At 54.6% G+C, this 27,029-nt stretch overlaps 3 protein-coding genes across 3 annotated transcripts; 1 reads left to right on the forward strand and 2 right to left on the reverse strand.

Moving 5' to 3' along the window:
* Nucleotides 1–344: 344 nt before the first annotated feature.
* On the forward strand, nucleotides 345–2,124 carry SAPCD1 (suppressor APC domain containing 1). Its single transcript, XM_037518667.2, is given in 9 exon segments — nucleotides 345–485; nucleotides 727–820; nucleotides 823–866; nucleotides 1,344–1,377; nucleotides 1,380–1,464; nucleotides 1,539–1,548; nucleotides 1,582–1,626; nucleotides 1,721–1,758; nucleotides 1,760–2,124. Coding segments are annotated over 9 exon segments (546 nt in total). The 3' UTR covers nucleotides 1,815–2,124.
* Nucleotides 1,385–11,330, reverse strand: VWA7 (von Willebrand factor A domain containing 7). Its single transcript, XM_037519419.2, has 16 exons — nucleotides 11,078–11,330; nucleotides 10,484–10,765; nucleotides 9,740–9,836; nucleotides 8,772–8,882; nucleotides 8,126–8,321; nucleotides 7,878–8,047; nucleotides 6,227–6,339; nucleotides 5,875–5,991; nucleotides 5,217–5,402; nucleotides 4,396–4,528; nucleotides 4,123–4,275; nucleotides 3,929–4,021; nucleotides 3,328–3,629; nucleotides 3,113–3,252; nucleotides 2,753–2,927; nucleotides 1,385–2,650 (listed from the first exon to the last, which is right to left on the reverse strand). Exons 1-16 carry the CDS (start codon nucleotides 11,309–11,311, stop codon nucleotides 2,471–2,473), a joined length of 2,682 nt encoding a protein of 893 aa, XP_037375316.1. The 5' UTR covers nucleotides 11,312–11,330; the 3' UTR covers nucleotides 1,385–2,470.
* A 681-nt stretch (nucleotides 11,331–12,011) lies between these two features.
* Nucleotides 12,012–26,889, reverse strand: VARS1 (valyl-tRNA synthetase 1). The gene is made up of 30 exons (XM_037519420.2): nucleotides 26,740–26,889; nucleotides 26,077–26,485; nucleotides 24,796–24,930; nucleotides 24,562–24,700; nucleotides 24,245–24,369; nucleotides 24,072–24,156; nucleotides 23,737–23,837; nucleotides 23,468–23,595; nucleotides 19,068–19,232; nucleotides 18,752–18,833; nucleotides 18,176–18,295; nucleotides 17,982–18,090; nucleotides 17,801–17,895; nucleotides 17,178–17,268; nucleotides 16,737–16,861; nucleotides 16,552–16,655; nucleotides 16,317–16,475; nucleotides 16,116–16,206; nucleotides 15,890–15,995; nucleotides 15,732–15,802; nucleotides 15,509–15,634; nucleotides 15,059–15,163; nucleotides 14,903–14,971; nucleotides 14,737–14,815; nucleotides 14,501–14,628; nucleotides 13,997–14,152; nucleotides 13,606–13,812; nucleotides 13,417–13,528; nucleotides 12,961–13,286; nucleotides 12,012–12,181 (listed from the first exon to the last, which is right to left on the reverse strand). Exons 2-30 carry the CDS (start codon nucleotides 26,461–26,463, stop codon nucleotides 12,113–12,115), a joined length of 3,795 nt encoding a protein of 1,264 aa, XP_037375317.1. The 5' UTR covers nucleotides 26,464–26,485; nucleotides 26,740–26,889; the 3' UTR covers nucleotides 12,012–12,112.
* Nucleotides 26,890–27,029: the final 140 nt, after the last annotated feature.

The raw sequence follows: 27,029 nt of genomic DNA on the forward strand, positions 1-27,029 counted from the left end.
AATAAATAAATCTTTAAAAAAAAATACAGTGACACTGCTGTAGGGAGACCCTTGGATTCTGCTTAGGGGGCTTCGTGAGAACCAGCCACTTAAACAGACCCTTCTAAAACACGACATCGATTTTAAAAATGTTAAAAAAAAAAGGGTGGGGGAAGGGGTGGGTAGGAAGGCAAAAACAAACTATTGGGTTAATCTTTAAAAACAAACAAAAAACTGATGACAGGGAACATACAGGAGCCCAAGAGATGATGTTTCCCCTTAAGTGAGAACACCTCAGCCTCTGCAGGAAGGGCTCTGAAAGGCAAGCCCGGGGAAGGAGAGGGACCAGTCTTTGCCCAGTGGGCATGACTCTGCCCTTCCCACCTCAGACCCCTGGGGAGCCAGGGGCCCCTGTGCTGCCCCTGCTGCAGGCCCCCGATATTGTCCTGCTGCTGCCTCTGGGAACAAGCCGGCAAGACCCAGGGGGCCAAAGCCTCTTTGGGTGAGTATTAGTTCAACAGGAGGCTCCAGGGGAAGCCCCTCTTACTAGATCTGCCTCCTATATTCCCACTCAATTTGATGAGTCAGAAGTCTTGCCCTCTGCCGCTTGCCCTCCAGGTTCTCACTGGCCAGTCTGCGCTCACACTCAGTGACCAGACAGTGAACTCAACCAGGATTGAGAAAAAGTGCCATGGCCCAGAGCCCGGCTGTGGAGCAAGTCAGTCTCTTGCTTCTTGCCTTTTCCAGCTGCAAAGGACGTAGGTGCTGGAGAGGGAACAGGGTGCCCTGTGGCAGGGGTTAGAGCTGCTGGAGCACAGCCAGGCCTGGTTTGAGGGCCAGCTAAGGAGGCACAGCAGCAGCAGCTGTGTCTGGGGGCTCTTGGTGAGGTCTGGGGCTGATGTGAGGTGTATGGAGATGGGGAACAGGGACACATGGACATGGCCTGAGATGACCCTGGGAAGGCAAGAGGTCCTGCGCAGGGATCATGAGTTGGAAGCGGTATGGGAATGACAGGATGCCCCAAGTGTGAGGTTGGTGCTCATAGTTGGGATTAGAGGCTGGTCTGCATTCCACTCATTGTGGCCCAATTTAGCTCACTCATTGGTGATGGGGAGTGGCCTGGACTATTGCACTGGGACAGGGATAGACGGGGAGGATCCATAAAGAATAGTGAAAGGGGCTCTGTGCAATCTGACGAGGGTAGAGGAAGTGGATTGTTAAAGAGATGGAGGGTATTCAACTTTCCTCCTGCCTGGAGAGGGAAGGGGGTCCAGATGGAGGGGCGGGTTGGCCTGTGGTGAGAGAAGAGTCGCAGATGGGTTTCAGGTTTTCTCCAAGTTATCAGCCTCCAACTCTTCCTCTAGAATTTTCTAACAGATTTGTACTCAGAACCTGGTGGCTCCCATTAGCTAGTATTCAAAAGGTGAACATCTGTTTGCAGTATCTGATTCAGGAACAGGTGATTTTATTTTTTCAGCTGAAACTGTTGGGAAGCGGTGGTAGGAAAGAGACATGGGGTCAGCACTGATTTAACAGAAAACCTTTTCATTTCCCCTCAGCTCTCCCCATGCCCTTGGACAGGCTAATTTCTATGCCACCTAGGACTGGAAGGGAAGGCCAAAGACACAGAATTTGGGGCAGCAACAGGTAAACTATATATGTGGTGTATTTTTGGGGGGTGGTTTAGGGGTGGCACTGCAGTGGGCACAGAGGCCCAGACTGTTTCTTTCCTCTTCCTTAGGCATTGTCCAGACAGCAGAAAGGAGTCATTCAGCCAAAGAGAAATGGTTCAGCCAGATTGCCCCAAGGGGTGGAGGGGCCCTACCAGGGTCTAAGGCCCTTTCTTGTTCCCCTCAGTTGGCAATGGGAGACACTGTGTTAGAACCCCCAGTTTCACGCTGCTGCTTCTGGACTCAACAGCTAAATGTCTCCACATGGTAGGTCAACCCAAGTCCAGACACCTTGGCACACGGTTTCCTTCTCAGCTAATGAAAATTTCCATTTCATCTTCTCAGTGTCTGGTGCCCCCAATTCTCTCCTATTTGATTTTTTTTTTAAATCTCTGGGAGAAGACTAGTGAAATTGTCCTTCAACTTTAAATATAAAAATAGGAGCCTCTCCAGAATTTCAAATAAAAACAGTTCTATAAATAACACTTCCTAGTACTCACTTACCCACAGCCCAGGCTGTCTCCTCCCCAAATAGCTTCCCCTCCACCCGAGCCTCAGAGAGCGTGGATAAGTAGTGGGATAAAGGCGCTGCAGAGAATTTGAAAGCAACTTTCTCCAAAAATGAGTCTTTGGTTTGATTCCCACAGGGTCAGGGAAAGTACATTGTGGGACAATCTCTTCAGAAGAGAGAGAAGGGACAAGTGCGTGAAAAGGAAAACCTCCATCCCAGATGGAGGGGCAGGGTCCTGAGGCCATGTTACCTTGTCACCCAGGGGTGAGGTTGAAAGCAGCATAGAGGTGGCTCTCCTGGAGGCATTGTGTCAACAGGAGGTCAGGCCCAGCAGGAGCAGCACCCCTCCAACAGTGCCCCACCAGATGTGGCCTGCCAGTGCTCCCCCAGCCCTGTCCAGAGTCACCAAAGTAGAGGGATGAAGGGAGGGACTAGCCCTGGTGAGGATGGGGCCAGGTGAGTGGGGAGGGGCAGTGGCTGCGAGCTGGTCCTGGGGAGAAGAAGAGACTGTTAGGGTGTCTGTACCCAAATGAAATTATACTACCTCCCCTTGATCTGCCTACCCTGCACTAGAAAGTGGGGTGCACCTCACCTGTGGGGTGGGAGCCAATACCAGGAGTCTGAGGAAGGCATGAGTCGGGGCCACTGGGCTGGTTTCTTGGCCTGTTGCAGTCACAGTCACCGTCACCAAGGAGTCTGGGGCAACTGAGTCTGGGACCTCCAACCACAGGTATCCCCAGGCAGACTCATTCTGTTCTAGGTGAACCCTGGAGAGGAGACACTGGCATAAAGCCCCAGTCTCTGAATAGCCGGGAGCCAAGGACTGGAGCCAAGCACTGGGGCAGGGAGGTGCCTGAGGACCAGTTCTGGTAGCGGCCAGAGGCTGGGCTCAAGGAGCCGGTGCCTAACTGAAAGCTGGGTTTTTGGGAGCCGTGGGGTTCAAGGGCTTCACCTGGAGAGGTTGGAGGTGACGGCAAAGCCCGGGTTGACAGACGTCCTAAGATGGAGATCCTGAGGGCCTGAGAAGCTGGTGATGCGAAGGCTGAGCAGGACCTTACTGCCCGGGACTGGGAAACCTGGGGGGCCACTGAGCTGCAGAGGGTGGACAGGTGAAGAACCCTCCCGTGGCTCTCTGCAGCCGCTGCCCACCCTCCCCTTACCCCTCACCTCCAGAAGGACCGGGGCCACAGTACAGGATTGAGGGGCCACCCGGCGCAGGCCCTGCCCCCCTCCGTCCTGACCAATCAGCTCCAGAGAGAAGGGCTTCAGCGGGGGCAGAAACGTGGGCGGGAGCGAGGCAGCCAAGAGACCTTTCTCTGGGGGTCCCGTGCGTTCCAAACGCACCCGGCCCAGCTCCACATCCTCCGAGACCCCTCGAAGGACGACGTAAGAGAAATGCGCCAGAGACTCTCCAGAGCTGCCTCCGGAGCCCAGCCCTATCACTTCGACCAGCAGCTGGGTCTGGAGACCTGGGACAGAGGCAGGGGAACAGTGGTCTGCGGGGGCTGAGACACCGGGAAAGGAAGGATGGCTTCTGGAAGGGGTTACCCCTGGGGGCATGGACAGAAAAGGGGTAATCAAGGGTATTGATGGGATAGTCAAGATTGGGTTCGAGGCACTGGAAATACTCTATATGGAACTTAGTGACGGTAACATGGGTGTATTCAGTGAAATCCATCCAGCTGTACCTTAAGTTTAGTACATTTTATGTAAATTAAAACTCGATAAAAAATTAAATATATATATATATATATATATATATAATTACCTGCAACAGGTTGAGTCAGGGGGTAGAGGCCAGGGTGGGGGCCGTCCTCCATGGCGATCCCAAAGTGGAAGAGGAAGTCCAGGGAGGTCTGGGCTGATGGGGGTAGAGGCAGTCAGAGGCCTTCCCCAGGAGGAAGGTGAGGGATACTGCCCTCTGAGCTGCAGCAGCCCCTCCCAGGATGGCTCCCCGCTTACCTTGCACTCTCACCTGGGGCGTGCCCTCAGCTGTGACTTGGATCTCCCAGGTTCCTGTCTGTGGGGGGTCATTGATGGTCACCATCCAAAACTGCCCAAATCTTTGAGTATGACCTAAAGGCCCCCGGCCTTCCTCCTGACCCTGGGAGACCCCTTGGGGGTGGGGAGTGAGGGGGAAATAAGAGATGATCTCATGAGACTATTCCTTCCCCTTAGTGCATTACCCCCTTCCAGTCTCCATTCTCCCCTCTGCCCTGAGACACACAGAAGTACCTGCTGGGTTCCTGATCCGGAAGCTGCTGACCTCCCCGTGGACCCGGACTGTGACCCTCTGGAGCAGCCCATCCACACTGAACACAAGTGGCCGCCCCGGCACCACAATGGGCGGTTCCAGGGGAAGGGTCACCTTAAGGGATGCGGTGGACCAAAAATTGGGAGAAAAGATAAAGCATGAAATGAGGTGGGAACAAAGACAAGAGAAAGGCAGAGACAGAAAGAAAGGGAGTCATGCTTGGAGAAGGGACACCAGTGAGAGAAGGGGCTGAGGGTGAAATTATGATCAATGACAAAGTTGGAGGTCAGGGATTAGGGATGTCACAATCACTTCTTGTCCCTCTTAAAAGATGGCAGGACAGGGTCTCCCCTGGTGGCGCAGCGGTTGAGCGCAGACCTCTCCTGCCGCCCGCTGCTCCCCTCAGCAGTGTACTTCGGTCCTTCTGCCTGCTCTGCTCCCTGCTCTGGCTCTGGTGAATTCTCTCACCTTCCCGCGCTTCTGACTGCACCCAGGGCTTGTATAAATAAATAAATAAATAAATCTTAAAAAAAAAAAAAAAGATGGCAGGACATCCTGTGGTAGTCCTGAGGACAGAATACTGGAGGCCAGAAACGGGGGGAGGGGCAGTGCTAAGTAGAAAGAAATGTCAAGGCAGCCATGAATCTCAGGGGGAGAGAAACCTGCTTTCCTGCCCTTCTGAATGGAATCGCAACACAGTAGTGGGAGCCGTGCTCCCTACGAGGAAGAGAAGTGTACTGTTACCCGTCCTCTCAGTTCTGAGCTGAGGGCACTGGTCCCTCTGGCCCCCACTCTTGCTCACCAGGTCAGTCGTGCTATCCCCAACAATGGCTGCCACGTCCTGAATGTACTGGTCTTTGGTGAAGATCACCTCTCCTCCTGAGGCTAGGGCCACAGCTTCGTACGGCTCAAAACGTTGAGGGGATAAGACCTCACGCCGAATTCGGCCCTGAACCCTTGACGGGTCTTCAGTCACCAAGAATGTAACCTGCACTCGAAGAGAGGCCATGCGTGAGGTGTTCAAGTGCCGACTACCACTGTAAGTGAGGATGTCTGTGCCCAAGCTTTCTAAGGCACTGAGGACTAGTGTAAGGTCTGTCTCTCCTCTGGCTGCTACCCAAGGGTCCCCCAATGACGCAACCCCCAGCGTTCAGTTAGTAGCTGCCCATTCCCTTGTAACTGTCACCCTGTCATCCACAGAGCGAATTGTTGGCAACTGGACCTTTAGTTCTTCAGATGCTTTAGTGGGGGCAGGATCCACTACGGATCCAGCAGCATTAAGGATAAGGCCTCCTCTTCAGTATTGCTAAAGGGAATGTACTCACTGTCTGCTTCTCCCAGCCCATGCCCTGGCTGGTTCAACCACCATAGTGTGGTGTGATCCTGTTAGAAGGCTGTTGTTACAGGGTCCCCCGCATCCCTGGGGGGCTAGCCCTGGGTGTCCCACCAGCTGTGCTCACTCTGCAGCGCCGCTCCCGAGTCAGAGACTCCACTCGGTTGGTGAGAAAGGCATCCTTGGGGGAGGCATCGGTGAAGACGAAGATGTCTGAAAGTGGGGGTGTGTGCAGCAGGGCCAGCTGGCAGAGAGAAAAAGGACTGCTGTAAAGAATGGCAGCTGCACAGGAATGGGTAGAGCAAGGGAGAGCAGAGGAGAAGGAAAATAAGCCTTGGAACCCTGGAATGAAGCTAGTAGAGCGAGGTTCTGAAGGCAGGGTGAAGGGTGGGTTCCAGAAAGGTACTAGTTACCCATCATGGGGGGGGGTTGTCTGGAAAAGGAGGTGAGAAGAAGGGAAGGGAAGGGGGTGAGCAGACCTCCAGGGCTGAAAGGCACATCTCTGGCTCATCTCCACCCCCCAAGGTGTGGATCTCATTGAGTTGCTGCCAGAAGCTGTCAGGGTCACTGGTTGAAAAGACAGGACCAAACCCTGGGGAGGGAGAAGGAAGTTGAAATAAGTGAGGAGAGACTCCCCTCATTCCTGGCTACCTCCCTAGTCAGTAACAACAATATTCCCTTGTACGGGCAGGGCAGAGGCTAGCTACCTGTGCTGGGAAAATGGACCTCATTTCCTTAACAAAATGGCAGCACTTCCTGTAGTACATATTTAAGTATAAAAAACATATAAGGCCAGTTTCATCACCAGCACAACCAGAAAAATAGTATTTATCTCAGAGAGATATTGGGAGTGCCAAATGAATTGATTTTGTAAATCACAGAGTAATGTCTTGAACACATAATAAATGCTAAATTCTTCATTATTCACTAAGCCCTTCATAACTGCCGGCTGTCAAGAGATTTATTTATGCAGATAAATCACACTCAAATCTTGCCTTTGGGGAATTCTTAGTCTAGTAAGCATTTTATTTGATCATCATTTCAACCCTGGCACATTGGCAGGATAAGGCCAGTACAGACCCACTTGATGGATAATGACATTGAGGCAAAGAGAGGTCAGATGACCAGGCTAAGGACACAGAGTAAGTCTGGCGGACCCCGGCCAGATTATGGACTTCCAGTTCCGTGGGGAAAGGTTACAGTGTAAGTAAGAGTCTCGGATACTTCAAAGTCGCCTGGATCGACCAACTCCCCATCTTCACCCCAACCTCTGCCTACAGGAAATGGCGAGAACTGAAAACAACTTATTAATATGGAAGCCTAAGAAAGCAGAGGCCACCTGCCTGAGCAAGGTCATGACTGAACTCTCGCCACCCACCATCCCTTCCACCCCCTGTCCCTCTTGACCTCAGAGCCCTCCAGTGTTTGCTCATATCCACGAGTTTTTGTATTTTGTGTTATTTTATCATCTGCTATGTAAATGTTGAGTACAGTCATCCTCTGACTTGCTTTACTGCACAAAATTCTCTCAAACTCCCTCTATTTAACTGAAGATGGCTGCACTGCAGCTTTCCTTCTGGCTGAACAGTATTCCACGGTGTGGATAATCCAGTCTTCACCTTCTTGATCCCACACAATTAATTATGGAGAGTGTTATAATTTTGGAAAGTGGAAATGGCTGATGCTTCTCACATGCACATGGGCACCAGTAAAGGCTCACCCATGTGCATGGGAAGGATCACCATTTTAAGGACGAACAGCTGTGAGGCCTCCGCCGCCCATGGTGTTTATCCTTTTTTTTTTAAATAAAGATTTATTTTTTATTTATACAATAGCTGGGGTACAGGCCAGAGGTACGGGACGGGGAGAGGATTCACCAGAGACAGAGTGGGGAGCAGAACAGGCAGACAGACCAAAAGTACTGCTGAGGGGAGCAGCGGGAGAGGCAGGAGAGGTCTGCCACGCCATGTGGGAATCTCCCTGGCCTGCCGGGATCGAACCTGTGCTACAGAAACTTCGGAGAGCTTCACAGCACTGTGCTCAACCCACTGCACCCCCGGGGAGACGCTGGTGTTTATCATTTGCCCTGGACTTTCCTTCCCTCCACTGGCCCAGCCACTCCCTGGTTACCTGGGTCATGGAAAGGCACCAGGATGTAGTGACTGGGCTCCATGGGGCTGCCCCGCCGCTGTTCCACAATGTGTCGAGCCTGGATTTTGGCGGCGTTGATCTCCTCCCCCATGCTGCCCGTGGTGTCCAGAACAAAGCTCAGGCCGGAGGCTGGGGTGATGTCCAGCAGCCTGGAGCAGGCCAGACACATTGAAGAGTCTGCACATTTGCCCCAGCTCTCCCAGGAGTCCATCTAGGCGGTCACTTACCTGGAGAAACCCTTGTCTCCCAGGCGGTTTCGCAGGAGGCTGAGGGCCTGAATGGAGGCCAGAAGGGCCAGCTGTGCAGCCTGGGGGTGCAGCATGTGGTGGGGGGAGAAGCCTGGGGCTGTGCTGTCCTTGTTGATGCCTCCCCGTGGTGGCTGGGAGCTGCTCTCGTCAAAATGACCCCCATGGCTACATTTTCCTGGGTTGGGGAAAGGGATCTGGAAGGTGGAGGTAAAAAATCCACTGCCTCCTAAGAAATTGAGGCCCTTTCTGACCCGGTCTGCCCACTCATTCCTCAGCAAAGGGTCAGCAGGAAATGATGGCATCTCGAGGAGGGTAAATCTGGAGAGGTCAGTCACTCCAGCACTTGGTGGATTCCCTGACCCTCAGTCAGTCCCCAAAAGCTGCCTCAGGCATGGAGGTGTCTGCCTTGGGCGATGGAGAAAGAAGCTGCTCCCCACCCAGTGATCTCCGGCACCTCACTGGGCTTCCCTCCCACCAGTCCATTCCCAACATCCTCTCTTTCTTCTGAGGAAACGATGCCTTGAGAAGTTGAACAAAGGACTACATGACTGAGATCCCCAGTGAGAGGGTTGGGAGGAAGGACGTGACTTACTCCCTGTACTTTGGAGGCTTTTCTGTCTGGTACCTGGAGGTTTGGAGGGATGAGTTCCGAAGTAGCCAGAGGTGAGCAGTGTGAAGCTCAGTAAATTCCCAGGGCAGCTCAGCTCCTCACAGTCAGAGCAGGTAGCGTCGTCCACTATGAAGAGAGTGTAGGGATCTGGAACCCACGAGTCTACTGCCCCTCACCTTTTTTTTTTTTTTTTTAATTTATTTATATAAGCACTGGGTACAGTCAGAAGCGCGGGAGGGTGAGAGAATTCACCAGAGCCAGAGCGGGGAGCAGAGCAGGCAGAAGGACTGAAGTACACTGCTGAGGGGAGCAGCGGGCGGCAGGAGAGGTCTGCGCACCATGTGGGACCCTCACTGGTGGCCGGGGATCGAACCTGCGCTGCCGAGGCTGCAGGCAGCTTCGCAACCCAGCGCTCAACCGCTGCGCCACCGGGAGGCCTGCCCCTCACCTTTAATCCTGTCCATCCAAACTTCCTGGGCTCTTCCTTGCAGCTGACATGAGGTAAAAGCCCGCAGGTACCCTTCTAGGCTTTCTGAACTAAAACCTGGAGTTTATGAGCTGATGATAAAACTGAGCATCTGGGGCAGGAATGTGCTAGAAAACCCAGGCTCGGGGACCAGCCGATAGGGATCAAGTGCTCTGTGACCGTGGGTGGAAAGTGAGCTTATAATGACCAGGAGGCGGTTTCCAGGTCACAGTTGGCTTGGAAGGCTGAGGGGCTGTGAGAGAGGCCCTGTGTGACCCAGTGGGGGCAGGAAGTCATGTCAATGGCAGAGGCCTGCAGATCCTCCTATGAGATGGTGGGGAGCCACCTAACTGGCCTGGCTTCTGGTTGGACTGGGGGGGGGGGCACCTCACAGGTCAATCCACAGATGAAGCAACGTTATTACAGCTGATGCCACCTCAGGCCCTGACATGGTGGCTGGGGATGCTGAGAGGAAGTGGCTCTGTGGGCGCCCGGAACCGCAGGGCTCGTATTCTACCTTGTGCCAGACTTTGGAACGTCTTCTTTGGCCAGAGGAGGTGAGGGTGTGGCTGCTGCTTCCCCAGTTCCACCCAGTTGCTGTGACTATAGAAATCCTGGTCGGGAGAAGAGAACAGGGCCCTAGTGTGACGGCTCCATTTCCAGCCTAACTCCTCATCCCTTCAAGCTCTCCACTGCAAAAGCCTCCTCCCTGCTACTCCTGCCAGACACCCTGGTCCCCTTCCCTGCTCCCTCCATTGTCCAGATCAGATTTTTAAAAAGAATTGTTTAGTTGTTTATTTATTTATTTATGCATAGAAGAACTGGGGTGTAGTGCGGGTGAGGGATGGTGGTGAGAGGATTCACCAGAGACAGAACAGAACAGGCTGACTGAAACACACTGCTGAGGGGAGCAGAGGGGGAGACAGGAGAGGGCTGCTGCGCCATGTGTGGGTCCACTCCCTGGTCAGATCAGGTTTACCAAAGCGCCTGCTCTCTGGTGTTTCTCCCTGTTCCACCCAAAGGCCAAAGACCCTCTGACCTCCGCGCCTTCCCCTCCCCCTCACATCTCTCCTGCTGCCGTGCCTGTCCTTGTTCCCACAGGAAGCAGGGCCAGTTTGGAGGTAGGGAACTTGGGGAGATGGGCTCAGGGCACTGGAAAGCACCCCATCCCTTCTGGAGGGGTGTGTCCTGGCGGGGGAGGGGGGGGGAGGGATCAGAATGGAAGCCGTGCCCCTCTGACCACACCCCCAGCTGCTCTCACCTGCAAGGCGTGAAGCGCAGCCCCCAGACGCTGGCGGGCCAGGGTGTAGTCAAGGGCTCGGGCCGCTGCCAGCGTCTCCCGCAGCGCCCCCACCAGGCGCGTGCGCCCCTGGTCCAGCCGCTCGGCATCGAAGTGCAGGTCGGGGTCATTCTTGGCAGTGGGCAGGAAGTCCTGGGCGGCATTGGCACGAGACACCTGGCCTAAGGCTGCTCGAAACCTCCGGGAAGGAAACCCAGGTCCAAAGTAGGCAGCAAAGAGGTCGTCGGCAAGGAGGGTGCGGCCCTGGCGAGAGTGGGAGGGGACAGGGGCTCCAGGGAAGCCCCTTGGATTGGAGCGGTGCCTAGTTTCCTCAGCAACTGGCAATCAAGGCCGGGTGCGCAGGGAATCCGGCTACTGGGCCCCACAAGGGAGGCGCATTCCTGGGCCCTTCTTAGGAGGGGGCACTCCTGATTTCAGGACCAGAACCCCAGGTGTCTTTGTTGCTGGGGGTTAAAGGTGGGAAGGTGGGGAGAGGGAGGTAGCCCTTTTCTTGGCAAGCAGGGCCCTCAGGGAGAGGGGGAATCTGGCCGGGATGTGACAGGACCCCGGGCTCACCAGGAAGTCCTCCAGGCGAAGGGGTGGCCGACTTGGGGGTGGATGTTCCAGGAAGAGCTGCAGGGTGACATTGAGTGCTGCCTCCTCGGTCAGGTCTTGGTGGGTAACGGAGCCGGGGGCAGCCAGGAGGCTCCAGATGTTGGGGAAGAAGGCAGAGGCAGGGGGAAGCAACAGCTGCAACAGCAGCAGCACTGAGGGGCCCGGGTGGCATAGAGGCACGTTTGTGGGGTGCATAGCTGAGACATGGACCTGGGGGATGAAAGGTTCTCATGGAGGAGGCAGCAGAGGGCTTCCAGGACTGTCTGCCTGTCTCCAGGGCACCTGCTTTGGCCCCATTTTTTGCCTCAAGCACCTACTCTGCTCCAGCTGCTTCCCCGCCCTTTTCCGTTACCCAGACAACCTAAGGGCCTATCAGGCTGTAGAACAGACACCTGCAGGAGCCAGCTGAGGACCCTCCCTCAGAAGCCCCTTCCATCCACCCAGACTGACACCCCCATGCACCGGAAGTCAGTCTCCCCGGCCTCTTCCCTCCCAGGCCTCTTCCCTACCTGGTGGCTGGGTCTCCCCAGCAGGCCGGGGTGTGGCGTCACAGGGCACTTAGGTCAGAGTTATAATTAACCCAAGCAGGACTCTCAGGCAGGGAGGGAGGCCTGGCGCAGTGGGAGGTAGGACTGGAAACCCCAAGCCCCTCTACTCATGCTTGTCCAAGGCCAGGAGCAACTGGCGGCAGCGGGCAGCCTCCCTTGGGCGCAGTGCAGAGGTGAGTGAAGAGCTGGCGGAGGAAGGGAGTGAGCAGCATGACTCAGGCCTGGCTCCCTGCCAGACACAGACAGCCGCACCTCTCTGCCCACCAGGACCCAATGTCTTGCGCCTCATCTGCAGCTCTGAGGTTTCAGAAATCCAGCCCCTCGGCGCTCCATGCTCCCGTTCCCTCCACCACACACACACAGACAAGATGGTTTTGTGGCAAAATATTTTATTGCTGCCACCCCCCTGGTGGAGCCCGGGGGGTTATGAGGGTCGCAGTTGGGTGTATCACAGCATCTTCTGAAATAGGGCGATGGCCTCATCCATCTTCCTGAGTTCTGCTTCTGTCTGTTGGAGCTGGCAGAGAACAAGGGATGTGGGGTAAAGACCTCTGTTCAAGAGTGGAGCCCCTCCAACATCCACAGTGGCAGGCACCACAGGCAGAGGAGTCTGGGAGTGCGTGTACTTGGCTGGCCTGTCCCCCCTAATTCCTACTGGTCTCCCCATCAGCACCCCCTTCTCTTCCATCATTGGTCTTTTGGGTTTTGCCTTTTCTCAGTGGTCAGTCCCCCCAGGAGACAGGCCTCAGAGTGCAGGTCCAGCCCCTGCCAGGCTCTAGGCACTGTGGTTAGGAACCAGGCTCCTACGCAGGCACGTGGCTTCATTTGGAAAATGGCCATGATACTGCCAGGCCCAGAGGGCTGCTAGGGAGTCAATTAGGTAACTATGATCAGCCACCAAGGCCCTAACTCAGCCTCCACTCCTGGTTCTTCCTGCGTCCATGCACTTTATCCCACTGTCCCTTCTGGGATCCCAGGGCCCAGTGGCTCCCTGACAATGCTGACTCAAATGTGCCCCAGGCCTGTGGGCATGTTCTGGACATGGGGTGGGCCTGGGGTCTGCCTAGGATGCAGGACACCTGGTTCTAGGTGTGCCCCCATTGTCAACTTGCTCTGTGACTCTGGGGGGTGGTGCCACCCCAGCTGTTCCTCATGCATATGAGGGATTACATGGCCCCACCTGCTCAAGGGGCCTGGTGTGCATCGACTGGGCAGTCCAGTGCAGGACCGGAATTCAGTGCAGAGGGAATAGATGGTGTGGGCAACAGGGACAGGGAGACCACCCGCACCACACACCTTGGCTTCGTCTGCCTTCTGGACTTCAAGGGGCACCTTGACAGGATAGCCTGAGGCAGCTCGGCGCTCCCGCAGACGCTGGGCCTGCCGCTGCGCCTCACCACGCTTGACCTGCAGTTTGCCCAGCTCCCGGGCGGGGTCCACCAGCCCCTGCAGCTGCAGGTGGACGGAGCAGCGATCGGAGGCCAGGGCCACGGCACAGCCCTGCGGTGCGGGAGCCCCCAGGGCCAGGACAGCCACCACACCCGCGCTGGCCAGCGCTTGCACGTAGCCCGACACTGCTGATGCCTGGGCACCCGTGGCCTCGTCTGCCACTTCCAGGAAGCCTGCCAGGGGAAGGAGAAACGTTGAGGCCTGACGCCAGGGAGATGAGGCAAAACAGGAGATGAGGCAGCCACACTGGTGAGTGGGCTCAGGCACAGTGGGAAGGGGTGTATGAGGGGGCCTGAGGCTCACAGTCGGGCCGGATCCGGGTGAGGTTGTAGTCAGCACGTAAAGAGCGCACGACTCGGGTGATGCTCAGGGCCAGCTCCATGGCAGCTTCTGCCTCAGGGTCCTTCCAGGAGCACTGTGGGGCGGAGGAGAGGTGAGGAGGGTTGTTGGGGGGCAGGCTGGGGAAGCCCTCCTGCAGATAATACCCCATACCTCCAAGGGCTCCGGGTAGGCGGTAACACAGAGGCTAGGGGGAGCCTGTGGTGTCCGTCGGGGCAACCGCTGGAATAGCTCCTCAGTCACAAAGGGCATGAAGGGGGAGAGCAGTCGCAGGCCAACGTCCAAGCAGGTGTAGAGGGTCTGGCGGGCGCACTCGGCCGCCGCCTGGTCCACGCCATTCAGCACGGGTTTCAGGCACTCCTAGGGGACAGGGAGGCACCGGGCTCAGGCTGGGAAAGGTCTAGTCCAGCCCTCACTGCACCTGTGAGGACTGGGAGGGGAACAGGTTGGCTTAAGTCTCATTGCCAGCCTCTGGCAAAGTGAGGCCCAGGGTCTTGCAGCAACCCCCCCCACCCCCCCACCCCCCAGCGCAGCTGCTTCTCACCAGGTAGACATCACAGAGCTCATAGAGCCAGAAGCTGTACTGGGCGGTGGTGACGGCAGGGAAATCATAGGCCTGGAAGCCTTGGTTGCTGAGCCTCACAGCCTCAGCCAGCCGGCTGCGGATCCAGCGGTCCACCAGGCTCTCCTGGCCTCCGGGCTTGGGGGGAGAAGGGGTGTATCAGCCAGGAGGCTATCTCGAGGGAGCCAGAACCCCATGGGGGCAGGAACCATGGGCAAATCTACATTCTAGGAGTCTAATGAGTCCAAAGCAGCCACTAGGTGCCAGCATCTGGGGGAGGTCCCCCAGCACCTCGGGAGAGGACCCTCAAAGCCCTGGCCTTTCCCTGTAACCATCTGTCCCCAGCTACATGGAGGCTCCTTAGGAGCGAGCCTGGGCTTCCTGACTCCATGGCCACAGTCCTGACGCAGCATGTGCGTGATGCCTGAGTGGCGGGGGTGCAGCCTATGGGGGTGCTGCCCACCTCGCTGCCTGCCAGGCCCTCACCTCGGAGGTGGGTGAGGGTACGAAACCCTTCCCAAGGCCACGGAGGGCAAACTTGGTGGCGTTCCAGAGCTTGTTGCAGAAGTGGCGGTACCCCAAAATCCGGTTCACATCCAGGTTGATGTCACGACCTGGGTGGGGGCGAAGTGTGAGTCCTCCCTCCCACCCATGGCCAGGGCAGAGGGGAATAGGCCTCAGGAAAGGTGGAAGGGCACGGCTGAGAAGTTTGGGGACCATACCCTGGGAAGTGTACGCGCACAGTCCAAACCGGAGCGCATCAGTGCCGCACTCAGGAATGCCCGCTGGGAAGTCTGCCTTCTGCAGGGAGGAGTCAGAGGGGTGTGCTGAGCCAGCCCAGCCCCACGTCCTCCTCCCCACATTCCAGCCAGGGCCCCCCCTCTGTACCTGCCCTTCTTTAGCCTTCTCCACCTCGCTGGGATCCAGGTTGCTATTCAATAACTGGTCGTGGAGGCCCTGAGGGTGAGGTGGGACCGGTCAGGGGGCCTGGCCACAGCCCACAGCCCACGGCCCTTCCCTGCCTGGCCGAGGGCCCAGCCCCACCTGCAGGGAGACGCCATAGATAACGTCCAGGGGGTCGATGACATTGCCTAGAGACTTGCTCATCTTCCGGCCGTGGGCATCGCGCACAATAGCGTGGAGATAGACCTTTGAGGTAAGGGAAGGGAGGGACTGTAAGCTGGGTCTCCTGGCCTACACCCCAACTGCCCCAAGGCCCCTGTATCTGGGGTGTTCACTCTAAGCTTCTGGCCCCTCACTGTCCTGGTCAGCCCACTCACTTCCATGTGCCTAAAGGGGCCCCCTCTACCCTGATGACAGAGCACAGGCTCACTGCGTGGAGTCCAGGTTGGCTTTCAGGACCCACAAGTCCCCTGGACCAGCCCACCCACAGCTGCCCATGGCTTTGCCCTGGGTGCCATCTGTGATGAGCCTGAGCAATGGACGGAAGGAAGGGTGGGTGAGGAACCGTGTGAGGGGTCTTGCAGGTGTCACCTCTCTGAAGGGCAGTCTGCCAGTGAGCTTCAGGCCAAGCATGACCATCCTGGCCACCCAGAAGAAGAGGATGTCATGGCCGGTCTCCAGGAGTGTCCCCGGGTAGAACACACTCAGATCTTCTGACTAGGGGCAGAGCAAGGTGTGACAGGGAGCCAAGCACCCTGCTCTGAGACCCCATCCACCAGGACTGCTCCGAGACCCCATCCGCCTAGTGACATACCTGGTTGGGCCAGCCCAGGATGGAGAAGGGGAAGAGACCAGAGGAGAACCAAGTGTCCAGTACATCTTCATCTGAAGAAGGCCAAAGGTCAGAGGTCAGAGCAGGGAGAAGAATCAGAGCCCCTGCTCTACCTGACCCCTCCCAAGGCCTCTCCTTGCCTTGCTGGAGACTGATCTTGTCAGGGGACACGCCGAATTCCTTGGCTGCCTTCTCACGGGCCTCGGTCTCACTGCGCCCACTGACCCAGTAACGCCCATCAGGGTCCTGCCAGGGGTGGGGAGGCAGGGGGTGATTACCCAAGGTATTACCAAGACCCCTTCCCCTGTCAAGGATGCAACAAATCCATAGCTCCCCCAGACGGGCTAGGTCTGGCCCTGCTCTCACCTCCCCTGCGGGTACAGCTGGGTCGTTGACAGTGATGAAGTAGGCAGGGATGCGGTGGCCCCACCACAGCTGCCGGGAGATGCACCAGTCCCTGCACACACCATGAAGAAAGGGAGTAGAGGAGCGGGCGGGAGGGGACCTGGCCTGTGCCCAGCTCAGCCCCTCCCCAGGCGCTGTCCCACACCCAGGGGCCTGCCGCACCTGATGTTGTCCATCCAGGCATGCCATGTCCGTTGATTGGTCTCAGGCAGGATGCGCAGGTCGCCCCGGGTCACAGCGGCACTGGCGGCCTGTGCCATTTCCCCACAGCGCACGTACCACTGTGGCCGCAGCAGAGGCTCCACCACGTCCTTGGAGCGGCTGCAGTACACGCGGTGGGGAGGTCAGTGGGTGCGTGCCCCGAGGAGCACCCCCCCAACCCGGCCCCTGCCCTCACTTGCAAAGCGGCACCACCATGGGGTTGTCCTCAATGCCACGAAACAGTCCCCGTTCTTTCAGTGCCGCCAATACCGCCTTCCTGGCCTCAAACCTGGGCATGCCCTGGGAGGGAGACAGGCCTGGTCATGGCCGTACCTGGGTACCCTGCAGCCTCCAGAGCTGCCTCCAGGCCCCAGGTCTCACCAGGAATGGCGGGGGCACGTTGACAAGGGCCCCTCGGGAGTCAATGATGCTGATGGCCTCCAGTCCGTGCCGCTGGCCGACCTCATAGTCGTTCTGGTCGTGTGCCGGCGTGATCTTCACCGCGCCTGAGGACACACAGAGTACCGGGGACACGAGGGGCTCAGTGAAGTTCCTCGTGTGCCTTCAGTTGCAGAATGTGGTTCCCAGACAACCCTCACACATCCCTTCCCTCAAACAGCCCCCTGAGAAGCTGCCCAACTCTGCCTGCTCAGGTGAAGCTTATCTTTTTCTTTATGACAAGAGAAAAAACAACAAATATAAGTTTAATGATTACATGTATACCTCGTGTCTACATGGGAGAAAACCAGTAAAACCGAGTCACTCAGCTGGGGTGTGCCCTTTGGGCTCCCTCCTCTCCCCACAGGACAGCCCCTTGCTCACCTGTGCCAAACTCCATGTCCACAAAATCATCAAAGACAATGGGGAGGCTCCGGGACAGGAATGGGTGAATGACACTCTTCCCCTTTAGGTGCTAGGGACAAAGGGAGGCATCAAAAATGCAAGACAGGGCTTTGCCTGGCTGCCTCCACCTGGGGTCCTGAGTCCTGACACCCAGATTCCATCCTCAGGGCCAGAAAAGCACCCAAAGTTTAAGTTTCATTTATTTATTTATTTTTAAAGATTTATTTATTTTTTGTATAAAAGCTGGGGTACAGGCCAGAGGCACAGGAAGGTGAGAGGATTCACCAAAGGCAGAGTGGGGAACAGAACAGGCAGAAGGACCGAAGACACTGCAGAGGGGAGCAGTGGGCGAGGCAGGAGAGGTCTGCCGCAACGTGGGTATCTCCCTGGCTGGCTGGGAATCGAACCCGTGCTGCAGAGGCTGCGGACAGCTTCACAGCACGGTGCTCAACCCGCTGCGCCACTGGGGAGGCCCCAAAGTTTAAGTTTCTAATCCAATTTTCTCCCTGCAGCCCAGGGGCTCAGTGCCCACCCCACCTGTACAGAGTAAGGGCCCCTCGTCAGCCTTCTTCCCCCCACTGCATGCAGCCCCCTCACCACACCTGGTATCTGGAATCTTTGGGGTGCACAGCTACGGCCACGTCTCCCAGCATTGTTTCAATCCGAGTTGTTGCCACCACTACCTCCTCGTCACTGTCTGGGGTACCAGGTGGTCTCAGTGTGGTCCCCTTCCCGCTCCCCACCCCCAACCCGGCCCAGGATGCTGGTGCTCCTGGCTGCTACCTGAGCCTTGGACCTTGTAGGCAAAAGACACAATGACTCCAAACTCCACCTTCTCCTTGTAGCCTGGCACAGAGAGCAGGGTGCGACCCGCCAACTCCTTCTTATCTACCTGTGAGATGGGTATTAAGACAGGTGGCCCCAGGGCTAGGGCCGGGGGTAGGGATGGAGAGGGTCTGGGTTGGGGGGGTGCCCACCTCGATGTCAGAGATGGCGGAGTTGAGGGTGCAGGACCAGTTGACAAGGCGGGTGCTGCGGTAGATGACGCCATCCTCATGGAGTCGCACAAAGGCCTCTGTCACGGCTGCTGATAGTTTCTAGGGTATAGCCAGGGAGTTAGAGATGGGTCCAGGGCTAGGGGCCTAGGCACTCTCCACAGCAGCAGAGCAGTGAGACCTGGCCTGCCCTAGCACACGGCCCCTGGAGGGCTGTCAGGGAGCGGGGGCAAGGGGACCATGAGAACATAAGGGCAGGCGGCGAGAGCTGGAAATGGCAGGAAGCCACTCAGCTGAGGGCTGAGGACAGGTGCTGGTGCAGAGAACCTGGGACATCCAGGCTCATGAAGGTGAGGCCCCCTTATGTACCACCTGGAAGAGTCTGAGTTCCCAGAGTGGGTGACAAGGAACACAAAAGGGTGACATTTGCAGCTGAGCCCTTAGCAGTTTCCGAGTGGCCTCACCATCTAGTGCAGGGCCAAAGCACAGTGCCCTCTTCTGTGGGTGCCCTACTCCAGGGGCCTCCCATTCCCACGCCAGCCGACACCCTGTACTCACAGGGTCCATGGTGAAACAGGCTCGATTCCAGTCCAAGGAGCTGCCGAGTTTCTTTAGCTGGTGGTAAATGCGGTCACCTTTCCTGGAAGTGGACCAACAGGCCTGGATCAGCACTTAGGCCTGTGCCGGTGGAAGACATGGGGGTGGGGTGTGCTGATGGGGCAGTGTGGGTTTCACTCATCTTCTGAAATTGACCTAGGCCCCAGCGCCATCAAACCGATCCTCAGCCTCGGTGAGGAGGTCTGTCTGCGGCGGGCTGATCTGCACAGGAACAGGGAAGCGGGGTGTGATGCCTACAGGGCTGCCGCACACTCACTCTTCTTTCCACTTCCAGACCTCCTGGAGAAAGGCCTCTCGGCCCAGCTGGTGCCGGTTCAGGCCCTTCTCCCGCCAGAGTTTCTTCTCCACCACCACCTGGGTGGCAATGCCCGCGTGGTCACAGCCAGGGTTCCACAGGGTGGTCTCCCCGCGCATGCGGTGCCTGGGGGGAGGAACAGGGAGAACTAGAGGTGAATGGCCAGTGGAGTCTGAGACCAGAGAAGAAGGGGCTGGCTTCTAGGAAGGGCATCGGAGGACTCGGCAGTAGAGGGCGCCCTTCCCAAGTCTAAAATTGTCAGGGAGAGGACAAGAACAGCCAAGGAAAGTTAGTAAAGGAACAGGGAAGGGGAGGCTCTTGCCCAATCAGGTAGCAAAACATGAGAAAGTTCTGATTATTAAAATGATAAATTACTACATTGGAACAAAACAATGACTGGAAATAGAGCCATGCCAACTTAATATTTATTAAAGATAGTATTTCCTATCAGCAGGGAAAGGACAAACTACTCAATACGTGGGCTGGGGCAGCTAGCTCATAAGTCTGAAATATTTCCCAAGTTCCCAATAATCACAAAGATAAATTCTAGTCAGATTAAGGAACTCAACATGCAAAAAACAAAAAAACAAAAAAAAAACCCAGCTGTGAGAAATGCCGCGGACCAGCACAGCAGTAGGCAGTAGAGGGGGAGGTGCAGCAGAGAAAGGCATTAGAAAATGTGTTTCAGAGCCTCCCCGGTGGCGCAGCGGTTGAGCGCTGAGTTGCGAAGCTGCCCGCAGCCTCTGCAGCGCCGGTTCGATCCCCGGCCACTGGGTGAGGTTCCCACATGGCGCGCAGACCTCTCCTGCCGCCTGCTGCTCCCCTCAGCAGTGTACTTCGGTCCTTCTGCCTGCTCTGCTCCCCGCTCTGGCTCTGGTGAATTCTCTCACCCTCCCGCGCCTCTGACTATACCCAGTGCTTGTATAAATAAATAAATAAATCTTTTAAAAAATAAATAAATTAAATTAAATTTAAATTTAAAAAAAAAAAGAAAAAAATGTGTTTCAAAAAAATAAAAGGTGAAAATATCATGTTTCTAACTATGAGGCAGGAGAAGCCTTTAACGAGACAAAAGACAAAGTCACAAAGAACAGTGATAAACTAACTAGATTAAAATGTAAAACTCCTGAACAACAAAAAGCACTAAAATTAAAAAGCAGTATAGATCATTCTGGAGGAAATGACTGGAAGTCAGTAATGTTTCAGAGAATCAATCAGGAAATGAATCAGAAAGTAAGATTGTGGGTCTTCATGTACCAGCTCCGAGGAGAGGCACCACTCACTCTCAGCTCTATGTTGATGCGCACTTAAAACATTAAAGTTGAATGAACCTTTTTAATGACATTTTAGAATTGCTGGGCTTACTAAGTGGAGAGAGGACGTGACTATAGAAACACAACACCGTGTTCATACTTTCAATGACTCATGGAGCTGCATCAGAGTCATCATTTAATAGGTCTGCATCATTTAATAGGTCTGTTCATGCCCACAGCGCTCAGCTCTCCTGGGGACAGGCACTGTGGCAGCTCCCTTTTCTTGCAGATTATGGCTAAATGGAAATGCTGCTTACGGGCCACATGGATATGAACATCTTTTATAAACTCTAAAATGTTGTTTGTGAAATATAAGCTAAGAATACTCTTTCACTAAAAATGATCTCTTGGGGCTGACATAAAAAATAAATCAATAAAATATCGATATTTCTAAAAAACCCTTTTCTTTGCCAGAGGAAGAGGAAAAAAATATAGTAATATAACTCACTTTTATTTCTTTTTTATATTTTACTGGTGGAGATATTTAAGGCTGTATTTACATGTTTTTTTTTTTTTTTTAAAGATTAGCTTTATTTATTAATGCATACAAAAGCTGGGTTGGGGCCTCCTTGGTGGCTCAAGGGGTTTGAACACAACATATGGAGCTGCCCGCAGCCACTACAGCACAAGTTCCATCCCCGGCCAGGGAGCTGCCCACATGGCACAGCAGACCTCTCCTGACTCGCCAGCTCCTCCCCTCAGCAGTGTGTTTCGGTCAATCTGCCTGTTCTGCTCCCCACTCTGTCTCTGGTGAGTCCTCTCACCCCCCGCACCTCTGGCCTGTACCCCATAAATAAATAAATAGATAAATAAATGTGTGCATAAATAAATAAATCTTTAAAAAAATTAAAAAGCTGGGTTGTAGGTCAGAGGTGGGGAGAGGAGGGGTGAGAGGATTCACCAGAGACAGTATAGGGAGCAGAACAAGCAGATCTGAAATACACTGCTGAGGGGAGCAGCGGGTAAGACAGGAGAGGTCTGCTGCACCATGTGGGTCAGCTCCCTGGCCGGGATTCGAATTCATGCTGCAGTGGCTGGTGATAGCTTGATGGCGCTGAGACATCAACCTCTGCACCAGGGAAGCCCTACATCATAAATATTTTCTCCCTTTCTGGCATTTTTTCCCCACTAATTAATATTAAATAATAATTAGTTAATAATATTAACCAGTTAATATTTTAATTAGTTAACTACAAAGTCTAACAATCCAAGAGACAGAATGAGAGAAAATATTTATCATATAGGCACAGGGGTTAAGTGGAGGTCTGTCTTGCCCACTGCTCCCCTCAACAGTGTATTTCAGTCAGCCTGCCTGTTCTGTTCCCCACTCTGTCTCTGGTGAATCCTCTCATCCCCCGCATCTCTGATCTACACCCCAGTTCTTGTATGCATAAATAAATCTTTTAAAAATATATTTATTATATAACAAAGAATATAAATACCCAGAATATGTAAAAAAAATCTTCCAACAAAACAATTTAAAAAGGTAAAAAACCCAAAGAATCAATTGGAAAATGGGTAAGAGCTAGGTATAATTCACATAAGGGGAAATCTGACTCCCTGGGAAACATGAAGAGGCACAGGCTCCCTAATAATAAGAAATAGCAAAGGTGGGGCCTCTCTGGTGGCTCAAGGGGTTAAGCATAGTACTATGAAGCAATCCACAGCCCCTGTGGCACCAGTTTGGTCCCCGGCCTGCCACGGAGCTACCCACATGGCGCAGCAGACCTCTCCTGCCTTGCCCACTGCTCCCCTCAGCAGTATATTTCAGTCAATCTGCCTGTTCTGTTCCCCACTCCATCTCTGGTGAATCCTCTCAGCTCCCACACCTCTGGCCCGTATCCCAGCTCTTGTATGCATAAATAAATCTTTAAAAAAAAATTAGCAGAGGTACCAAGTTTGTGCCCAGCAAATTGGCAAACAAAGATTGATGATGTTCATGGTGAGCAAGGATATGCAAAACAAATACCCTCACATGCTTGGAAGTATAAAATGGTAAGCAATTTTTGAGGGCAACTTGGCAGCTTCTATTCATGCCCCTCAGGCCGGGTGAGTAGTTTCACTTCCTGGTAGCCTCGCCAGAGAAATCCTTCCATGTGTGTTTGAGGAAAGTGTGTACAATGTGCATACCAGCAGGGTTTTCACTGAGAAAAATTAGGAACAGCCATTAACAAAAAAGTGACTCCTTATGGTATAACTGTACTATGGAATACTATGGAGCAACAAAAAAGAATATGAAATCAGTCTGTGTACAAGGACAAGGAAAGATTGTTAAGATAAAGAGCTATATATATATATATCTTTCTACATATAGTGATATATATATATTTCTAAATATAATGAGATATATATATATATGTGAAAGATTTAGAAAGATCCACATTAAAGTGATAATAATGGCTAAATGTTGGGAAGGAAAAGGTCTACAGAGGGGTGGTCATGGGAATTTGATGCCTTCTTTATATTCCCTTTTTTTAAAAAAAGATTTATTTATTTATGCATAAATAACTGGGTATAGGCCAGAGGTATGGTGGGTGAGAGGATTCACCAGAGAGAGTGGGGAGCAGAACAGGCAGATCTACTGAAATACACTGCTGAGGGGAGCAGTAGGTGAGACAGGAGAGGTCTGCTGCACCATATGTAGATCCCCTGGCTGGGGATTGAACTCATGCTGCAGTGGCTGCGGATAGCTACCTAGTGCTGAGACTTAACCCCTTGCGCCACCAGGGAGGCCTGCCTTCCTTGTATTTCTTACAAGAATATAGTCACATGTTTCTTGTCTAACTCAAAATATTGTTAGTTTTATTAGTAAGAGAAAAGAATGTAAGTGGGGGTGTTGGCTACTCAATGGGGAGATGCTGCGTGATCAGATGAGGAGGGTAATCCATCTGGGAGAGAGGTGTAGCAGCACCAGGAAGCAGAGCTGAGGGCAGATATGGAAGGAGGAGGATGAAGGATGGGCCTGAGTCTGGGGAGAGAAGGGACAGACAGGATGCGGGGGGCAGAAAGGGAACAGGGAACCAGCTGGAGGAGGGGACAGGAGCTCACCATCTGGTCAGGGAGTCCTGGATGGCGTTGGTGAGCGCGTGGCCCAGGTGCAGGGAGCCTGTCACGTTGGGGGGTGGGATGCACATCATGAAGGTGCCCCGGGGGTTTGGTGTTGACACACTGGAACGCTGATGGGGGAGGAAGGATGGGCGCATGCTAAGGCCTCTCGTCACCTTTCCCGGCCCACTCCTGGGCAATGTGTTCTTCAGAGCTGCTGTTTCCCACGCCCCTCCCCATCCCTCTAAAGCTGGATGAAAGTGCCTACTCACCCCATACTCTGGCTTGAAGAAGCCCTGCTGCTCCCACCAAGGGTACCAGGCAGCCTCCACATACTGAGGACTGTAGGAATCAGGCATGGTGCCACTGACATCTGGGGAGAAGGGGAAGGGGACAGTGCTGAGGTTGGGAGCAGCTGGGAAGACAATGATGTCAACAGAGGACTTGGGCCTCTGTAGCTCACGTCACAGCACAGGCACTGGGAGGTTGGAGGGGCTCTGCAAAGCCTCACGAAGCAAAGTGGGGACAGAGAAGGGGTAAAAACTTGGAAGGAGCAGCTGAGGAGGGTGGAGGTGGGGGGTAGGGGTCCCATTCTCTTTCCTAATACCTTTCTTTTCCCCAGGTGGGGTTGGGAGGTCATAGGTAATGACCCCTGGATCCCGTTTCTCCCTCTTCTCTGGTTTTGGTTTCTTCTGGTTAGAAAGGAAAAGACATAGACCCAGAAATCAGCAGCCTACCACGACACCAGCCATCCATCCAGTTTCACCCTAAGCCACTTACCTCTCCTGGAGGAGGCTGCTGCTGTTGGATCTTCTGTTTCTGTTGGAATTTCTCTAGTTTCTCCCGTTTCTTTGCCTCTTTCTTCAGTTGAGCAGCTGTCTTTGGGGGTGCAGGGACCTCAGGGCCTAGAGAGAAACAAAGAAAGGCGGACAGCCTGATGGAGACCCTCTGTGAGGAGCTATCTCAGCTGCCAAGGCTCTCCCATGCTGACCCCCACACTTCTCCCTGCTGCAGACCCTTGCCCCAGTGATTCTGCCATCTCTAAGAGAAAAAAGAAAGTGAGCTGCACGGAAGGCTGCAGTGGAATCACTCCTCACCTGGCTGTTGGGAGAGTGTCCTGGCGCCAGAACAGAGAACCACCTCTCCCAGCACAGCCCGGAATTCTGGCTGCTGGACACATGTGATAAACCAGCGAGTCACATTACCCCAGATGCGGCGCGCAGAGGGGTCCAGGACCTGGGAGCGAAGAAAGGAACGAACTATCCTTAGTCACCCCAGAGTGAGATTTAAGGGGAGGTGCCCTCATTTGTCCCCAGACCCCAGGGACTCACATATCGGAAAGGCAGCAGCAAGGCCGTGACAGCCGCCAGGTCAGCCAGAGTGGGGGCCTCCCCGGCCAGGTAGGTGTGCCCCCGGAGCCACTCTTCCAAGGGACTCAGGGCCCTACCTAGGGCACCCAGAGCAGCCTGGTGAGAAGAAGGGGTATGAGACGAGGTCCTCCAATCCATTTGGCCCTCCTACTCCCACAAATCCCACCTCTTATGCCAGTTTCTTCGTCACTGAAATGACCATAATAAAAATACTTCCCACTCATTCAATAAATTCTTGCTGAGTTAGTTTATGTGTCAGAAGCAATATATCAAGCACAGAAAGTTGTAGTAAAGATTGTATGGGGCAACACAGTAATTGTTTCAACAAATATATATTGGGTGATTGGTTGGTAATAGATGGTGGCTGGGTATTTGGTGGCAGGTGTGGTGTGATATGTACATGTGCTGAGGTGAGAAAATGTACACCTGGAACCCATACAGTGTTGTAAACTAATGTTACCTTAAAAAAAAAAAAATCAAGCATCTACAATGTGCCAGGCACTTTAAGGAGTCCACTGAGCAGATGAGCAGAGTTCCTGACCCGGTGGACTTTATATTCTAGTGGGCAGACAATATATGTACAAATACATAACACACTGCCCTATTTTTCTCCTTAAGTGCTATGAAGAATAGTAAGTCAGATGGAGAGACAGGGAGTTCCAACCCGGACCTCTGTGCTAAATGGGATAATCAGGATATAAGGGAACAAGCCAGTATCCACATCACATTCATTTCATCCATTCATTCAAGAAATATTAAGTATCCATCAGGGGCTCAATGCTCTGCAAGTAGGGGTGTTACAGAGACCCCGAGGCACAGTCCCCTTCTGGAAGGGCTTACAATTACATGAGAAGGCAAGGTTATCTCTCCTTTCCCCTTACTTCCCTTCCTCATTCATTTCTCCTTCATATCTTCCCAGCAACTATCATCTCTTCTGTCCTACAGGCCTCATCTCATTTGGCCTAAGTCGTTTCCTACAATTCACAGCAACTGCTATCTTTAACAGTTTTCAGACTCAAAAACTTTTATTCAGAGACTTTAAAAGGCCCGGGAGGGACATGTGCTCTGCATAAGTCTTTTAATCTCAACAATGTCCCTCAACGTGAGAAGCAAGGCTTTCATGGAGGAAGAGTTTAAGTTTGCCCAGGGTCACCGTAGCAGGTGGCAATCTGAAATTTCATCATTCTATTCCTTGCTTCGTTCTCCTAAACCTCCCCTGCCTGTGCTTCTCTTCTCACTCACCTGGGGGTCCTGGGCGGAGCTTCGGAGTCCCAAGGCTGGCAGCGTTGCCCCACAGGCAGCTGGTATTAGCTCCGTGTCCGCGTAACTGACCCACTGCTGGACGAGGACGGCTGCCCGGCTACCTCCTGGGCCCCCCAAGCCTGCTGGCCATAGCAGCTGGGCCACAGCTGTGGCTCCCCACACCCAGAGCCCACCGGGCCCCTGCTCCAGAGCCGGCAGTCGGGGTGGGGGAAACGGAGTCCTGCTAGTAGGGGGCGGTTGGAGACAGATGCGGGGGTGGGGTCCCCCCCATCCGGGACCCTCTCCGGCCTCCCCGTAGCGTGCAGCTATGAGGGCTCGGAGGCTGGGGAAGGCATCTGGGTGAGGGGAGACGTAGAGGATGGACATGGTTGTGCGAGGTGGAAAAAACCTAAGGAGAAAGAGAGACGGGAAGACTGAGGGGCCCAGGTGGGTCCTAGCTGAGTAGACAGCGAGGCTCCCCTCCCGCAGGCGCTGCAGGTGCCCCGACCCCCAGGACTGGCAATACGGTCGCGCCTCAAGAGCCGCGGGTCCGGCTCTAGGAGGAGCAGTGGCAGTGGGGTGGGGGCTCCCCAAGATCGCGGTTCTCGGGAAAGCGGGAGACTAGGGGAGAAGCCCCTCGGCCCTCGGGCCTCCTGTACGTACTGGAGGGAGGTGTTCAGACTGAGCCGGGCATCCACCTCACAGCCGGGCGCCGGCCAAAGCTGGACCGGCCTGGCTGCCCCGGCGGAGGAGTCGGGTGGGTGGGGATGGTGGGCGGTGCTCCCGGCGACCCTCGGACCCTGCCACCGCCGCCCCGGCCGTCGGAGCCCACGTGTTCCCCCCTTTGTGACAGCGAGCGTTTCCGGGCCGGCGGGTCCTGGCGCGGGCGGCCGTGCCCCGCCTGCGCGCGCCGCGCCGCCCTCCGGACCCGCCCCGGGGCCCGCGCGCTCTTC

This window comes from Talpa occidentalis, unplaced genomic scaffold, assembly GCF_014898055.3.
Source record: "Talpa occidentalis isolate TD23 unplaced genomic scaffold, MPIMG_talOcc4v2.1 talOcc4.2, whole genome shotgun sequence".
NCBI classification, from domain to species: Eukaryota; Metazoa; Chordata; class Mammalia; order Eulipotyphla; family Talpidae; genus Talpa; species Talpa occidentalis.

Excerpts from the sequence above, each read along its gene's own strand:
- VWA7 (XM_037519419.2), bottom strand. The coding sequence starts at position 11,311 with ATGCACCCCACAAACGTGCCTCTATGCCACCCGGGCCCCTCAGTGCTG. Across the intron at positions 4,276-4,395 it reads CCGGATCAGGAACCCAGCAG|GGGTCTCCCAGGGTCAGGAG; the intron begins GTACTTCTGTGT and ends CCCACCCCCAAG. Across the intron at positions 2,928-3,112 it reads GTCACCTCCAACCTCTCCAG|GGTTCACCTAGAACAGAATG; the intron begins GTGAAGCCCTTG and ends TCTCCTCTCCAG.
- VARS1 (XM_037519420.2), bottom strand. The coding sequence starts at position 26,463 with ATGTCCATCCTCTACGTCTCCCCTCACCCAGATGCCTTCCCCAGCCTC. Across the intron at positions 24,701-24,795 it reads TGCTGCTGCCTTTCCGATAT|GTCCTGGACCCCTCTGCGCG; the intron begins GTGAGTCCCTGG and ends CTTCGCTCCCAG. Across the intron at positions 14,153-14,500 it reads TACCCTCACCCACCTCCGAG|CCCGGAGGCCAGGAGAGCCT; the intron begins GTGAGGGCCTGG and ends TCTCCCCCCAAG.